This window comes from Notamacropus eugenii, chromosome 7, assembly GCF_028372415.1.
Source record: "Notamacropus eugenii isolate mMacEug1 chromosome 7, mMacEug1.pri_v2, whole genome shotgun sequence".
NCBI lineage: Eukaryota > Metazoa > Chordata > Mammalia > Diprotodontia > Macropodidae > Notamacropus > Notamacropus eugenii.
The window spans coordinates 38,391,894-38,408,762 of record NC_092878.1 but is presented as its reverse complement, the minus strand read 5'-3'; the positions used below and the strand labels follow the sequence as shown (position 1 = coordinate 38,408,762).

The following is a 16,869-nucleotide window of genomic DNA, read 5'->3' as shown; positions in this document are numbered from 1 at the left end:
TAACATCAGGTAGTCCAACTGGACCAGAGTGAAGGGGAAGTAATAAAGAACAAGGCTGAAAAGTTGCCAAATTTTATTGTTTCTGTTGCCGCATTTCTTTACTATGTCTCCCTTCTTTTCATTCACACAGCAACTACCCTATTTGACCTTTTGCCTGAAAAAATGCAATAGCTTGAACCAATTATTCTCTGTCCTAAATTTCCCCCCACTCCAACCATTCTCCACAAAGCAACTAAAATTATTTTTCTAAAGCATAAATCTGACTATGCCCCTACTTGATAAACACTAAATTACCTTTCTGATCAAATAGAAACTGCTCTGTTTAGCATTTAAATGTCACTAGATCCTGGCCCTTTTTTACTTTCTATGACTTCCTATTTCCATACTTTTGTACTGGCTGTTTCCCATGGCTGGCATGCTCTCCCTCCTCACTTCTGTCTTTTGGGAGTCCCTGGTTCCTTTCAAGACTCAACTGGAGCACCGTCTTCTTCAGGAGGCCTTTCCTGGTCCTCCCCAGCTGCTGGTACCTTTTCTTCCAGGGTTACTTTGTGTCTGTTTTGTACATGTCTGGTTTATACCAGTGTATGTTCTAGTTATCTCCTAAGTAGAATATAAGCTTCTTGGGGCAGAGACTGTTTCAACTTTGTCTTTGCATCCCTAGCTCATTAGCATACATGTTTGTTGATTGAAGTTGAAATTAGATTGTGGAATGCCCTAAATACTAGGTTGAGAAATTTTATTTCACCCCAGAGACTACAATGTGTTGCTGGAAGTTTGCGAGTAAGGAAGTAGTTAGACTTAGGCTGAAAGAAATCTTTTTGCTTGGTTCAGAAATAAAAAAATCTCATTTTTCTCAAGAAGTCCTGGGGGCTTGAATTCAAATCCAGTCTCTGTCACTATCCCTTGTGACCTTGCCCAAGTCATTTAACTCCTCTGCTCCTCAATTCTCTGAAGGGATTGAATTAGATGATGTGGTTCACTTCTAGCTCTAGATCTATGATTCTGTGAACTGACTCCTCTTTAGAAGTGTTAATGAGTAATAAAATACCTCCAGATGAAGCCAGCTAGGCATTTACTTAATTATTGTGCCTGTTCTGTGTATAGCAATGTTCTGGGAGCAGGAGTGAATACATACAAAAGTGTTTATTCAATTGAAAACTACTTGATAATTTAGAGGGAGAAGCAAGACAGATACATAAAAAGTTAAAAAGCACAGCAAAGCAGTGGCAGAAAAGTACCAACTCAGGGGTGGGGAACCTTCGGCCTCAAGGTCACATAAATCCTCAAGTACTGCACTTTGGCCGAATCCAAACTAGGGTCCCCCACTGTCCTAATTTCTTCCATGGAATTTTTCTATTACTACTATTAATAACTAGCATTTCTATAATGCTTTATAGGTTTGAAAAGGCTTTACAAATATTTCATTTGATTCTCATAATCTTGAGAGGTAAGTGCTATTACTCCCATTTTACAGATTAGGAAATTGAGTCAGACAGATTGTGATTTTTCCAGGGTCACACAGCTAATAAACATCTGAGACCGAATTGGAACTCAGGTCTTCCTGACTCCAGGAGCAACATTCTATCCACTGTGACACCAGCTGTCCTTACTGGCAACTAAAGAGGTAGTTTCAAGTTGGGAAGTGGGACTGACCTCAGGAAACCTGGGTTACAGTGCCAGCTTTGCCATTAATTCACCATGGGAACATATGCAAGTCATTTTTTGGTCTCTGCTTCATCTATAAAATGTTAAGACAATATATAATTGCTGTAAAGTTCCCTCTAGTAGGTATAACTTTAAGACATTTTATATTCTTCATCTTATTGGTAGTACAGGGAAAGCACAATGACTTTGGAGTCCCAAATCCACTATTTAACTAGCCTTGTAGCTGTGGCAACCTGTGAGCCTCAGTTTCCTTATCTTTAGAGTGGAAGTATTCAAGCAGTTAACCAACATGTATTAAACTCCAGCTGTTCATAGAGCGCTTTGTTGGGCAGTGATACCAAATTTAGATATGATATGGTCCCTGCCTAGGTGGAGTTTATAATTGTGTGTGGGGGGGGGGGGGTTAAAGAAACGTATGTTGAAAGAAAATGTTAGTCACATGGTAGGAGTCTGAATTCATCACTAGTATCCTTGCCATATTAAGAGAACCCAGGAAAGAATCCCAGAACTTTAACTCTCTTGTGGCAGACTTATGGGAGAACGTGGGACAACAGCCACACAGAATGGGCAAGCACAGATGGGTTTTGTTTTGCAGTGTTGGAGGCAATATCCACATTAATGAGATCATGGGTCATTTACAGCACTGAAGTGGTACATTAAGGAGTTGCAAATCAAAGAACTTTGTGAAAGCCATGGGAGGGAAAGCTATTAGTGACAAGGTTTTGTGAGGGAAGTGACATTTGAATTGGGCTTAAAAAAAATAGCAGTTTTTCAATAGGGTAACATTGGACATAGCATTCAGGCATAGAGAAAAATATAAATAACAACTCTCCCCTACTCCCCAGCATGAACATGCAGGATATATTTGGGAAATAGAAAATAGATGGTTTGGTTGAATAACATGTAGAAGGCAGTAATGAGATAAGACTGGAAAGATGAATAGTCCTGGGTCATGGAGGACCTTGAATTTCTTAACTAAGGGGTTTGAATTCTAGGGAAAGACTAAAAATAAATGGTGCCACCACTAATAAAAATAGTGAAGTCAGGTGGAGGAGCCTTGTTAGAAGTAGGATAAAGCCAAGTTTGTGACATGTAATGTTTGGGGAACTGGTGAGACATTCTGGTGAAGACTGATGGGCAGTGGGAGAAGAAGGCCTTGAGCTATAGGATTTGGGAGTCATTTGCAGAGAAATGGTGTGAATGAGATTGTTAATGGGGAGAAGAGTAGAAAGGGAGGTGTGTGTGGCAGCAAAGAAGACAGATCTGTGGAGGTTCTAGCTTCGGGGGTACATAATCTGGGGTCCTTGAACTTGTTTTTGAAAATATTTTGATGACTATTTCAACAAAATTGGGAAGGGTGAGGTCCATCACACACACACACACAGAGTCTCTGTCTCTGTCTCTGTCTCTCTTTCTGTCTCTGTCTCTCTTTCTGTCTCTCTCTCTCTTTCTGTCTCTCTCTCTCTCTCTCTCTCTCTCTCTCTCTCTCTCTCTCTCTCTCTCTCTCTCCCCCTCTCCCTCTCTCCCTCCCTCCCTGTCTCTCTCTCTCTCTCTCTCTCTCTCTCTCTCTCTCTCTCTCTCATATGGTTCTAGAAGTTGAATCACTTCTGGAATTGTCTTAAATCACTGCATTGGCTGAGAAGAGCTGAGTCTAACAAAGTTGGTCACTGCAGTGTTGCTGTTACTTTGTACTTTTTACAGGGTCCTCTAGAGAATGTAGTGTCTCGGAAACTCAGGTAAGAAAGCTTATTCAGTAGAACAGGTATTCAGCAATGTCAAAAGATGTAGAATTGGGTAATTAAGAAGGAAATTAGTGGTAACTTTTGAGATAGCAGTTTTGATAGTGGGACAATAGTTGTGGTAGGGAAATATTTCAAGAGATTAAAGACAGTGCCCAATGAGGAAGTAGAAGCAGTGGGCATAGACAAATTTTTCAATAAGTTTAGCAGTGAAGGGTGAGCCTGAAGGGTCAAAAAGGTTTTTGTTTGTTGTTTTTTGTAAGCACTTGGGGAGACTTGTTTGCAAGCAGATAATGAGAAGCCAAATGAAAATATATTCTAAGGTTTTGAGGATCAAATATATATACAACTTTATAAACCCTAAAACATTAAGTGTAATCTATATCAACCTTTGTTGTTTGATTGATAGAACAGTATTCTAGAAGTTTACAGGAGGGAGAAACAATATGGAACTAGATACTTAAGGTGAAACTTGTTCTAAATCTTGAAACCCTCATCTGAGTTTTTTTCATTTTTAAATTTTTTTTTCCCACTTAATAGTGTTTTATTTTTTCCAATTACATGTAAAGTTTTCCAATTACATATTAGTTTTCAACATTCACCTTTATAAGATTTTGAGCTCCAAATCTTTCTCCCTCCTCCCCAAGATGGCATGCTATCTGATACAAGCTATATATGTACAATCCCACATTAGTCATGCCATGAAGGAAGCATCAGAACAAAAGGGAAAAATCACAAGAAAGAAAAAAAAGAGAAAACAGCATGCTTCAATCTGCAGTCAGAGTCCACAGCTCTTTTTCTGGATGTGGATAACATTTTCCATCATGAGTCTTCTGGAATTGTCTTAAATCACTGAATTGGCTGAGAAGAGCTAAGTCTAACAAAGTTGGTCACTGCAGTGTTGCTGTTACTTTGTGCAGTGTTCTCTTGATTCTGTTTACTTCACTCAGTATCAGTTCACGTAAGTCTATTCAGATTTTTCTTAAATCTGCCTGCTCATCATTTCTTATGGAACAATAGTGTTCCAGTACGTTTATATACGACTTGTTCAGCCATTCCCTAATTTCTAATTTCAAATACCTAATTTCAGCATCCTCTCGATTTCTAATCCTTGGCCACTACAAAGAGCTGCTAATATTTTTATACATGTGGATCCTTTTCCCATTTTTATCATCTCTTTGGGATACAGACCTCATAGTGGTATTGCTGGATCAAAGGGTATGTACAGCTTTATAGCCCTTTGGGCATAGTTTCAGATTGCCTTGAGAGAGAGCTTATTAAACTGATTTCTAGCAGATATGCCTCTTTGTCACATTTCCAGTGTGCCTAGGGTCACATTATTGCCTCAGTTATTCTCTTTGTAAAATATTTATCTCCTGATTTTTCCTACAGAATTGTTATGAGGATAAATATTTTCAACTTATTGGAGATTTTCCACGTAAATATGTTAGTATTAATTTCCTTAGACTCAGAGCAATATATAATTTAATGGAATTTACAATGAACTTTCCATACCTCTTTTAGAAATGTATTTTTTACTCTGTTCAGTTGTTTCAGTTATGTTGGACTCTTCATGACCTCTTTTAGAGTTTTCTTGGCAAGAGATACTGGAGTGGTTTGACATTTCCTTCTCTAGCTCATTTAACAGATGAGAAAACTGAGGCAAAGAGGTTTAAGTGACCGGTCCAGGGTTATGTAGCTAGTGTCTAAGGCAAGATTTGAACTCAGGAAGGTAAGTCTTCCTGACTCAGGGCCTTGTACTGTATCCATGCAGGAGTCAGGAGGACCTGCACACTGTACCACTGAACTGCCCTATTTTTCACTCTTGCAATTTTGATGTCCCTATAATTACCTGATTAGAGATCTGACAGTGTATTACGGAAATAATTAGGGAATATCATTTCAAGTATTGTTTTAATGACTTTACTAAATTACATTCTTTTGGTTCTAGCAAGGAGCTGAGCTGTACATTATATGATAAGATGGATGACTCAGTCAAAAGAGAAACTAATTTCATATGCCCTGACATTTAGTAGTATATTTTTAGAAAATATATCACAGTAGGGGAGATTATGCCCTAATTTCAATGTCACTGAAACAGCAGCTCTCTTTTCCTATTTGTTTTGTTTTTCATATCAGTTTTGCACTATTTGGTTACATATTCTAAAAAGCATTATTCATCAGTCCACCTTCATATAATTAGAACAAAAGAAAATCCTTAAAAGCCTCATCTTCTTCTATTTTAATTTAAAACCATATAATGAAGATTTAAAATTTATCTGCCAAAACACATCATCATTTCCTTTTTTTAAGGATTAACTGTGTGGTCTCTCTATTTCTTTCAAATTTAAATCTCTTGTTTTAAAATGAAAAGTTTTGTAAAAATTTTTGAACACAATTTAATCACTTTCCAAATTTAAAAACACTAGGGAGTTATTATATATAATATATCATTAATATATTACATAATTATATATATTATTAATGTGTGTATATATAATATATATTACATATATTATATACAGCAAGTGCAAATCAAGTCCTGTGTCCTCTGGAGGTACTCCACAAAAAATCTAAACAAATGAATGAATGAATTAAATTTTTTCAGAGACTTATTAGTCTTTGAAATACGAACTCATTATAATTAGGACAACATGAAAAGCATTTTTCATTTCTTTCATAAAATATTTTTATTCAACATAAAAATTTCTCAATTCAGCCAAAGCCTTCATTTCCAGGTAACTTCTTCATTAGGTTTTAGTTCCCTGTGTAGAAGGAAAAAGAGGGATAAAAGACAAATATTTAAATAACAATTTTTACAAGAGGAAAAAAGAAAGTTCAGGGAAGTTTAACTTACTATTTTTTATTTTGTTAATTTGACTGTATTTTATGAGACACTAGTGTAATGGAAAGAGAAGTAGATTTGTAGTTAGAAGTCCTAGTTCTAATCCTGACTTGCTAGACTTTCTGTGAGCTCTGGCAAGCCCCTTAAGGTTCCTTTAGATCCAAATTGATCTTATGACTTTATAACATATTCAAAATATGGTAATGCTTTGTTTTTATGATACCTTTTCAGTTAAAACCAAAGGCATATCAATTAGTGTAAATGATGTATAATATTCTACCTGAAAATAGTAGGGGAAAAGGGAAAACCTAGTCAAATTTGATTTTTGCCTTTATTTTTCATTCTTATTCCCCAGTCCCATATTGCGGAAGCCCCTCTTTTGGGTAATAAATTCTATTAAGGTTACTGCTTATCATGTTAGATTATATTCTTTCTCAGTACCCTCAAACTATTTCTTTTATCCTTCAGAGACTTAACAAGTAAAATGCTATATAAATGTAAGTTCTCATTCAAGATGTTTTGTCCAGTATTCTGAAAGGCATACATTTCATCCTTATCTTTCATGATTTCATTAATTTCTCTCAAATTCTCAGCCCAATTCCTGTTTTAGTCTAACTTTATATGGAAGCCTCTATCACCTTGATTTTTTTGGGTGTGCTTCTGTGGACCTTCTCCAGCTCCATTATATATTTCCTGAGGTACAGTAACTAGATCTACCCAAAGTATAGGTAGCCTCTTGACTTAGGAATATTTGACTTGAAAAATATCTGTAAACAACTATATAAGCAGCTTGCTTCTGGAACCTTCCTCTGCTAATGGCCTACCAGAGGAACTCCCACTGTTACATCTGCAAGTGTCAGTCTATACCTAATTCCTGAGTCACCCTTCCCAACCTTTGCACCTGATGTACCTTCCTCCAAACCTTTCTTTTCTGGACCTGGTGGGACTTAAACTAAACCTTTAGGACTACTATTAGTATTATTTTAGCTATATTATGGATCAAATGAGACTTGGGTTTGAAAAATATAAAATACACAAAAGCATTGTTATCATTGTGTTCTACCAACACTTAATCATGACATGGAAATGATCTTGGGTCCTGCAAGATTGGAAGGGCTTCCAGGATGAAGTTCATCTAAGACTCATCAGTAGGTTAATAATATAGTGATGAATTTTTTAGCCATAACAAGTCTCACATTGTCTCCTAATTCATATAGGGGTTTTGAGATGCATTACTGGAAGAAGTACCCACACTGGTAAAGTTATATATCTCTTAAGTATGGGCAAAATCAATTTTTTGAGATTTTGGAAATACCCAAACAACAATGTTCTTATGGGAAAATATGTTCCAAGTTCCAAATAACTTAATAAATGAAGTTTTGAAACACAAGGACTACTGTCCTCATTCTATTAATATGCCTTACCAATTTTATTTTAAGAGAATTTTTTTTGATGATAGCATTTTAATGAGATTCTGAAGGGGATGTAATAACTTGTTTATTTTATGCTGAATGCAGAATACTATTGGCTAACTGAGTACTGTAAAAAAAAATCAGTTAACAGGTTTAGAAAACAAATATATAAACTGACCTTTTAAATAACATGCTCTTATTCCGGAAAGCAGTTAGTTTTTCATCACTTCTCTTGTCCATATAATAGCCAATGACAAATCCCATTGGTACCAGAATATGAACCCAGTGGTCACGCACAGCCTGAATCAAATTCACCATGATTGCTTAAAAAAAAGGGAAAGAAAAATGCATAACAAGATAATTATATGTGATTTTGAAAACTCTCTAAAATTTCACCTAAAATAGGAAGTATTTAGTGGAAGAGAAGGGGCAAATATGAATACTGAAGTTCCCTTTAAACTATTAACTTGTTTAAATCCTTTGGGCTTCATTAACTGATTCATTCAATAATTAGTGTTGAATTTATTTATGAGTATTGAATTGTTAGGCACTGAGGGGCATATAAGTTACTCAAGATGACATGATACGTAGTGTCTAAAATTCATATGATGAAGATAAAGGGTAGCAGTAGCATAGACTAGTATACAAGTTGATTTAAGAAAAACAAAATAAAAAAACATTTAGTACATATTATGTTCCAGGCACTGTCCTAGGCACCAGTGATAGGAATATGACACATGAAAAATTCCTAATCACAATAATCTTACAGTCTTTTTTGCAGCAATCTGTTTTAATTGTTTTGTGGTAGGGGTTGTTCGCTCCACATTGTTCTAATTATTGTGTATGCTATTCTCCTGGCTCTACTTAATTCACTATTCAGGCAAATCTTTCCATACTTCTTTGTATTAGTCATGCTTTTTCTTTTTGAGGCAGAGTCACATTGATATTCATGAACCACAGTTGTTTAGCTATTCCCCAATCAATGAACATCCACTTTGTTTCCAGTTCTTTGCTACCACAAAAAGTACTTTGATAACTGTTTTGTTGCATAGGGAACTTTCTTTCATCTCTGCATGAATTAAGATAAAAGAGCTTCATAACACTGCTTCTCCCTTTCCCTGTCTTCAAAATGGAAGCTATAACTGGCAAATTAATCCACCTCATAAAATTAATTTAGAATTATTTTAGTTTTTGTGACATTTTTTCGCTGGAAGATCAAAAGTACTACTATTATATCTACTGAAATGTTATTTATGACTACTAAAAAGAAAAATATAAGCATAACAAAAAAGCTTGTTAGCAGGGAGGTCAGAATAGTAGATCTTAGTATCTTTAAGAAAGGTGCTAACTGTAGTACTAAAGATAAGATAGAGAAATACTGATTTCCAATATCCATACAAATGCTGATGCTCCAAGAAAACTGAAATCTGCAAAGCAGGGTTTTTCAGTAGATATTTACAAGTTAATATAAAAACCTCTTCACAAAGACTAAAATTAGGTCCTAAATTCAGATTTCATTGCAAAGAATTTCAAGGAGGAAGAGCAGATTTAGAGCTGGAAGGGGCCTCAAAGGCCCTCTTCTACAACTCATTTTACAGAGGAGGAAACAGAACCAGGGAAGTCAAGCAAAGTTACACAGCAACAGAGGTAAGATATAAATCCAGATACTCAGATCCCAGAGTCAGTAATCTTTCCATTCAATTTCCTCCAAATGAATGAACTGCAAAACTAATTATGGGGGTTTTAAAAATATTTTTTTAAGGAAAGAAACCAAATTATGCTTAATTTTACGTAGAGACGAAGGAATACGCAGAAGGCAATGTGTAATAATGAAAAGAGAAATGGATTAAGAATCCTAACTTTGCTACGTACCATCTTTAGGGTCTTAAGTCAATCAGTTCACCTATTTGAGCCTCAATTTCCACATCTATAAAATAAAGGAGTTAGTTAGACTAAAGAATTTCTGTGGTTCTTCTCAGCTCTAAATTCTGTGATGAACTAGTTATATGACCCAGGTAAGTGACTTAAACTGTGAGGCCATTTTCCACTACTGCAAAATGAGGCTGGTAGATGAAGATCATCTCTACGGAAGGTCCTTTCTTTCTCTAAATCTTTTAATCCTTTGGATAAGTCACTTAAAAACTTTCCAAGATGAATGAAGTCAGCAAACATTTACTGAGTAACTACTGTGTGAAGACCCTACTATGTTCTGAATGGAATACAAAGATGATTTAAGAACATAGTCCTTGCCTTCAAGGAGCTTATGATCTAGTTGGGGACATAAAACAGTCTCATATCAAAGAGAAGAAAGGAACTGACAGTGTCAAAGGGTGCAGAAAGGTCAAGAAAGATGAAAATTGGAAAGAAGCCACTAGCATTCACTGAAAAGAGTAGGTTTAGTTGAATGATGAGGATGGAATGAAGACATGCAAACAGAGCATTTATTTCATCCTAGAAGATCAATCTTTTTTAATGTCCACTGCTTTAGTGAGATTTTCTATAGCTTATTCTAAATAAATGGTTGTGTTTTTCTTTTTTAAATTCTGAGAATTTTAATGTCGATCCTTAATTCTTCCTTTAATTCTTTTTATTGAGTTTCTATACCATTTGGGAGTCAGGAAGGCATATTAACACATCCTGGTAGCATTTAACCTCACATTTAACACTCTCAGACTCTTAAGATCTGCACGGATAGAGGGAGTTTCTTATTAGGAATTCTCTTTTTAAAAAGGGAGAAAATACCAAAAATCCACCATGCATGCAGGAAGCTTTTTGAATGAGAGTGAACCAGACGTTATATAGCAGACAAATAAGTTTAATCCACAGTGTGATATGGCAGAAATAGTATCAGACTTAGTAAGATTTGCACTTAAATTCTTTTGATGCTTTCTGACTTTCCTCAAATGTAAAATGAGGATAAAAATAATTCAAAGAATTGTTCTGTGAGGGTCAAATGAGGTAATGCATGCAAAGCGCTTTATAAACACAAAGCACTATCTAAGTGTTAGTTGTTGCTATTACTAGTGGATGAATCCCCAAATAATCTCTGGAATGTTCTAGCATAGAAGATATGATCATTTGGGGGTCATGAGGAGGAATAAATGATTCAGTCTAAAGGGAATCATAAATATCCAAGCTAGGGTCAAGGAACTGTGACTAGAGAGAACAGCTCAAGAAATTTAAGTAGCAACAATTTGGGCACCAAGTAGCTTTTTATTGATAGTTAGCTGATTTTGGTATATTTTTATTTTCTTACTTTGACATAGTTTTTCTGGATCTATATCTTCTTTTTTCCTTTGTAAACAAACCACAGAAAGTGTACTTTTAGTGTCTGGAGTGGTATGACAGGGTAAAAGGGAGGAAGGGATTCAATATGACAAATTCAGCATCAGTAATAGTGAGAGAAGAGGGGGGGAAAAGTGATAAGAGATAAAGTATGGTAATATATAAATGAAATGGCTTCAGGGAAGAACTCATGCCCAGGAAAGTCTAAAGTTCAGTTCAGTTAAATTCATCATTTATTAAACACTTAATATGCAAGGCACTTGTGGTAGGTTCTGCATATCTATAGATAGCTTGGGTGACCAGGAAGCTGGCACTAATTAAAAGAAGCAAATGAGGTAAGGAGGAGAAAATTGAGGAGTATTGTTTTGGACATGTTCAAATTTGAGGTGTTGGCAGGATAACTCACATGGAAATACATAGCAGCCATATGGGACTAGGACTTTAGGGAAAGGTTGGGAGGGAAGATAGAAATTTGAGATTCTTTTGCATGGTTACTAATAAAATCATGGGAGTACATGACATCACCAAGGGGCAGAGGGTGGAGAGAAAAGATAAGAGCCAAGGGGAAAATTTTAAGGGAAATATACACTTAAGGGTCAGGAGGAAGAAAAGAAACCAGAAAAAAAAAAAGATAACTCTCATGAAGAAGAGGAATCTTAAATGTCAGTGAAGAAGTTATCAAGGAGTGCTTCATGTTTCCAAAGGCCATGAAGAAGTCAAGGAGGATGAAAATGGGAAAGAGCCATTGCATTTAGCAATAAAATCATTAGTGATCTTAGAAAGTGGTGCTTCAGTATAGTGGTAGAGGCAGGGTTTAAGTCAGTGTGTGGAGAAGCAAGAAGTCCTGATTCTTCTCCCTACAAGTTTGGCAGTAAAGGAGAAGAGAGATGATAGCTTGAGGAGGTAAGCAGGGTCAAAGGGAAGAGTGTCAGACACTGTGCTAAAGCACTTTAGAAATAGCTCATTTGATCCTTCAAATAACCCTTTGAAGTATGTGTTGTTATCTCCATTTTACAGTTAAGGAAAAGGAAGAAAACAGGTAAAATGTGTGAGGCCAAATTTAAATTCAGGTCTTCCTGAGTCCAGTCCCAACATTCCATCTATGAAACCTCTTAGTTGCTTCTAAGGAAAATTTTTTTTTTTTTTTTAAGGATCTAGAGATCTAAGAATGTAGGCTGAGGGAAAGAGGCCATTGGAAGAGAGCATGGTGATACATGAAGGATTGATGACCATGGTTGCATCAAAGATTCCTTTTGGAATTGAGGAAACAAGTAGAGGGGTTAGCTTCTGTCAGGAAGGCCACTTCTTCCTTTGAGATTATAGATAAGAAAAGGGAGAAATAGCTGAAGACAGCAGATTTACAGCAGTGGTATCAAACTCAAAAATGGGACCATAATCCTTGTGGGGCAGCACATTGACTTAGAAAAGCACATGTTAATATTATCTATGTTCTACTGTATTTTTATTTATTTTGTTAAGGTATTTCCCAATTATATTTCAATCTAATTCAGGCAGCACTTAGGATTGCCAGGTATGTCTGACACCTCTGAAACAGGGGAACACTTATATAATCAAAATGTTTAAAAGATGGAATGGATTGTAAATATCAGATAGTCAAACCACTTCATCTTATGGAAAAGAAACTAAGGCTAAGATTTCAAGTGATAATGCCAGATATTAAGCAGCCATCAGGATTCAAACCCAGGCCTTATGACTCCAAACACAGTGATCCTTCCATTACACCAAGACAAGGGATTTCATATTGGATGACTTCAGTCTTCTCAGGAAGTTGAAGGCAAAATCAATTGATAAAAATAAGGTGGAGTGAGATGAACTGGGCACTTAAGGAATGTTTCCAATTGCCTTTGTGGAAAATGTAATGGGCAATAAGACATCAATAAAAGGAATGCTACGGGGCACTGGGATTTCAGTTGAGACTGAACAGCTGACCCAGGTCAACAAGATTTCATAATTTCCTCCATGTTTGGCAGGTCAGAAAGACAAAGAGAAGAGGTAATTCCTATGTGTTAGGAGCTACCCAGGGTTAAAGAGTTTTGCAGTGCAGTAATGGCAGAAGGTCAAAGAAACAGAAGGATTTAAGGGAGAAAATGTGGGTAGTTCAAGAAGCCCATGGCTGGATCTTTTCTGATCCTTGTTTCCCAACCACTGGACCAAGGCAGTTCTTTGAGGGGGGACTGGAGTCCAGAAATGTGATTTCCTTCATATAAGAAACTCCCAGTGTGAAAACTTCCTCCTGCCTCTCTGCAATTCTGACTGATCCACAAAACTTTGACTTCTAATAGTTCCTACTTCTAATTCTTCTTCTTGGGTCTTTTTGCTTCCAACTGTAGCTCCTTATTTCAAGTTCTCTGTTCCTATGTGTCAGCCTTGGAGGAAAGAGCTGTCATATATGGAGAAAACATGCACCCTCACTCCCCCTGCCCACTTTACTGACTAAAAGTATGGTTACTGGAAAACACTGGATTGATCGCATGATCTGTTCCAGTTTTAAAACTCTTATCTATATGACAACATCCTCACATTTAATCAATAGGTTATCACTATCAAAAGTACTCCTAACTTATCTGGACTACTTTTATGAAAACTGAACAACATTACAGCCCTTACCTGCTGGAATGTCACAACTCAAGTTATTATTCTGGAGTTATAACTATAATCATCATTTACAAAAAGAAAAAAAACCACATGACTATAATATGCATTTTAGAACATAATATTTACAGCAGTTAGAGGTTTTGAAAAACCATAAGTTGCCATGTGAAACTGACCACTAGGCTGAGTTTTAAATATGACTGATTTATTCTGTGAGAAACAGCTTGGTGTAACAACGCTGGACTTGGGGTCAGGAAGTATCCAAAGCCCATTCCTGACACTATAGCTGTGTCTACGATCAAGTCATTTCAGCTTTCTTGGCCTTAAATTACTCATCTGCAAAATGGCTATAACTCTGTATCAACCTACAGGGTTGCGAGGACACAGTTAGTTAATTATGTGAAGTTAGAGGAAACATGGGCATAGTAGAGCCAGCCTGGAAGTCAGCTAGACCTGGATTCAAATTTGCAAACAAAAGGTAAGTCTTCGCCTCAAAGTAACCTAGGCAACTTTTCAACATTATAAAGTGCAGCAGAGAAGATGCTAAGCAGGATAGGTAGAAGAAGTTTAATCATTTGAAGAGTTGTCTCTACTAATGACATCAAAAGTTCACTCTCTATTCTATTAAAGTGCTATATAAAGGTTAGCTATTAATATGAGCTTACAGTGAAACAGCTACATATACAGTTCTTAGTCTCCATAATTTTGTAGAAAATCTGAGTAGAAAGGAACCATAAAGATCATTTAATCTAAAACCTTTATTTTAATAGTATCTGTAGTACTTACTTCACAGGAATGTTGTGAAGATCAAAGAAGATAATGTATGCAAAATGCTGTGAAAAACATTAAGTGCTACATAAATAATTATAGCATTTACATAGGGTTTTGCAAGCCGTGTCCTTGCAATAACCCTGTGATGTAGGTGCTCGTATTATTCCTAAATAACCTTCTGGTTGGACTCCCTGCCTCAAATCTCACTCCACTTCAGCCTATCCTCCACTCAGCATCAAATTCCAAAAGCACAAATCTGACCACGCCAGTCCTGTATTCAATAACTCCATTGGTTTCTCATCGCCCCCAGGATCAAATATAAAATTCTCTGTGTGGCATTCAAAAAGCCCTTAATCTACCGGTCACCTCCTACCTTTCCAATTTTCTCACCACTTCCACCCCTTCATTTAATCTACCATCAGTACCACTGGCTTCCTTGATATTCCTCAAAAGAGATACATCATCTCCAGACTTGACACTTGCTGTCCGTGCCCTCCCTCTCATCTTCTGCTTCCTAAACTTCCCTTAAGTCCCAGTTAAAATCCCATCTTCTACAAAGGAGCCTTCACTTAGTAAGCCTTAATGCCAGTGCCTACCCTCCGCTGATCATCTCTAATTTATTCTACATGTATCTTTTTTGTACATAGTAGTCAATCTTTTGCCTTCGTGGTGTGTGTGAACCGTGTGGGGGAAACTGCAGCACTTAGCACAGTGCCTGACACATAATAGACAACTGATAAATGCCTACTGATTGGCTAACAGATGAGGAAACTGAGGCAGAGGTTAAATGACTTTCTCATGCTCACACAAGTATTAAGTGTCTGAGTATGGACTTTAGTTCAGGTCTTCCTGACTTTTTGCTGGTCCAGAAGTTAAATTTCTAGCATAGCCTCAAACTGAATAGTTTTCTACTTCCAGTCCAGTGCACGTTCCACTGCACCAGGCTGTCACTTGTACTGATTTTAAATTTGTATTCTCTTCAGGTTTATTTTTCTTAACATGTGACTGCCATTGGTATCGGTGTATTTAAGAAGGCAGTTTCCCAAAGGATGCAAAGGTATTGTGCCTAGGGGCTGGGAATAAAAGTACCAACTAATATCTTTCCAATAACAAATGATAAAAATCGATGAAACTGAATTCAATTTTGTGGTTGTACCCAAACCTTGAATTTAAGGACAATTTAAAGGGAAACCGTCACCTGCCCTAAATACTGCCCTAGCCTGTAATCTACGGGTGGTGTAACACAGGAACTCACTCCCAATATGCCAACTTTCCAAGAACTGGGCACCGTGCCTGGTATGCAGTAGGCGCTTAATATGTTAACTGACTGACAGTCTCTGCTGTCGTCCCGCGAAGCCCCCATGAACCAAAGCGCAGCCCTAGTCCCTGGGAGGACGAGGCCCCTGTCCTCGTGGAGGTCACAGATGTCTCCCCAGAGAATAAGCTCCCTTCCCTACTCCTCAGGGGGTCCGAGCAGCGGCCACCAGAGCAGGGCCCAGGGGTCCTGAACGTCCTCCGCCCTCCCGGATACCCCGTCCCCACCGCCCGTTCTCCGGGGGGCGACCGTGAGCCTGCACTAAAGAAACTGAAGCCCACCCTCGGAACCTCCCCGGCCTCTGTTCCCCTCTCAAATCCCCCGACTCACCTGGAGGCCGGCACGCCGAGCGCTAAGAGCTCCGCCAAGGGCAGCAGCTCCCTTCGAGGACTCCGGCCCAGGCCTCTGGCGCCGTGACGTCCTGCGGGACGCAACCATTCCGTACGCTGGGGGAAGGGCGGGGAGCGCTGGAAAGTCACGCCTTCGCTCCTTTGCTTGTTTGTCCTTGGCCTCCTGGCGGACTTCAAATTCTGAGACTTGTTCACCAGTGTGGCTTGTGCGGAACCTCCCCAGGCCGGGGCGATTCACTCTTTGCGCCCCCCGCCGTTCCTCTTTCTCCCGGGAAGAAGTGGTAGCTCCCAATTAACCCCGCCCCTCATTTTCGCTCCGCCCCCAAGATGGCGGCTGCCAGTCGGCGCTTGCTGTTGGCGGGCAGTGGCGGCTGCCGCTGTTGCTGAAGTTGCGCTCAGCCTTTTTTCATCCGGGCTCCCCGTAGAGAAGAATTGGAAAGGGAGGGAGGTAGGAAGGGAAGACGAAAGAGTGCTGAGGGAGGGCCGAGGAGGTAAGTGATAGTGCAAGAGCAGAGGAGGGAAACTGGCCCGGAGAGTGGGGCTCTGGGCCTCTGGGAGGAAGGGCGAGAATCCCGTCCAGGCGCCCCCGGGCAGACGTCGCCTCCTTCCTGATGCCCCCGCGGCGGCCAGCCTCGCGGGTCCAGGCCCGGAGGCTCATCCCTCCCGCTGCGCTCCAGAGCAGCCTCCTTCCGTCCTCCCTCCGGGCTGGCGCAGCCTGCCTAGCCCGGACCCCTCTGTGCTCCCCCGCTTCGCCGCCCTGCTTTTGCGCTCCCCTTGGCCGCATCCCCCATGGAGTGAGCCTCCTTGGGGCTTCGCTGGGCCCCTCTTTTTGCTCGGCCTCAGCTTCTCTGCACTTAGACGAGATCCCCCCCAC

General features: G+C 38.7%; 2 protein-coding genes across 3 annotated transcripts in view; one reads left to right on the top strand and one right to left on the bottom strand.

Moving 5' to 3' along the window:
* Positions 1-6,068: 6,068 nt before the first annotated feature.
* On the bottom strand, positions 6,069-16,084 carry NDUFB1 (NADH:ubiquinone oxidoreductase subunit B1). 2 transcript variants are annotated; one of them, XM_072622781.1, is made up of 4 exons: positions 15,976-16,068; positions 9,534-9,588; positions 7,840-7,984; positions 6,069-6,169 (listed from the first exon to the last, which is right to left on the bottom strand). In XM_072622781.1, exons 3-4 carry the CDS (start codon positions 7,977-7,979, stop codon positions 6,133-6,135), a joined length of 177 nt encoding a protein of 58 aa, XP_072478882.1. In that variant the 5' UTR covers positions 7,980-7,984; positions 9,534-9,588; positions 15,976-16,068; the 3' UTR covers positions 6,069-6,132. The 2 variants fall into 2 exon arrangements, with proteins under 2 accessions (XP_072478882.1, XP_072478881.1); XM_072622780.1 differs by lacking the exon at positions 9,534-9,588 and having other exon boundaries at positions 15,976-16,084.
* A 213-nt stretch (positions 16,085-16,297) lies between these two features.
* The window catches only part of CPSF2 (cleavage and polyadenylation specific factor 2), a 30,945-nt gene continuing 30,373 nt past the window's right edge, over positions 16,298-16,869 (top strand). The window contains exon 1 of the mRNA XM_072622778.1: positions 16,298-16,486. The gene's annotated coding sequence lies outside the window, so the exon portion shown is untranslated. The remainder of the gene's footprint in view (positions 16,487-16,869) is intronic.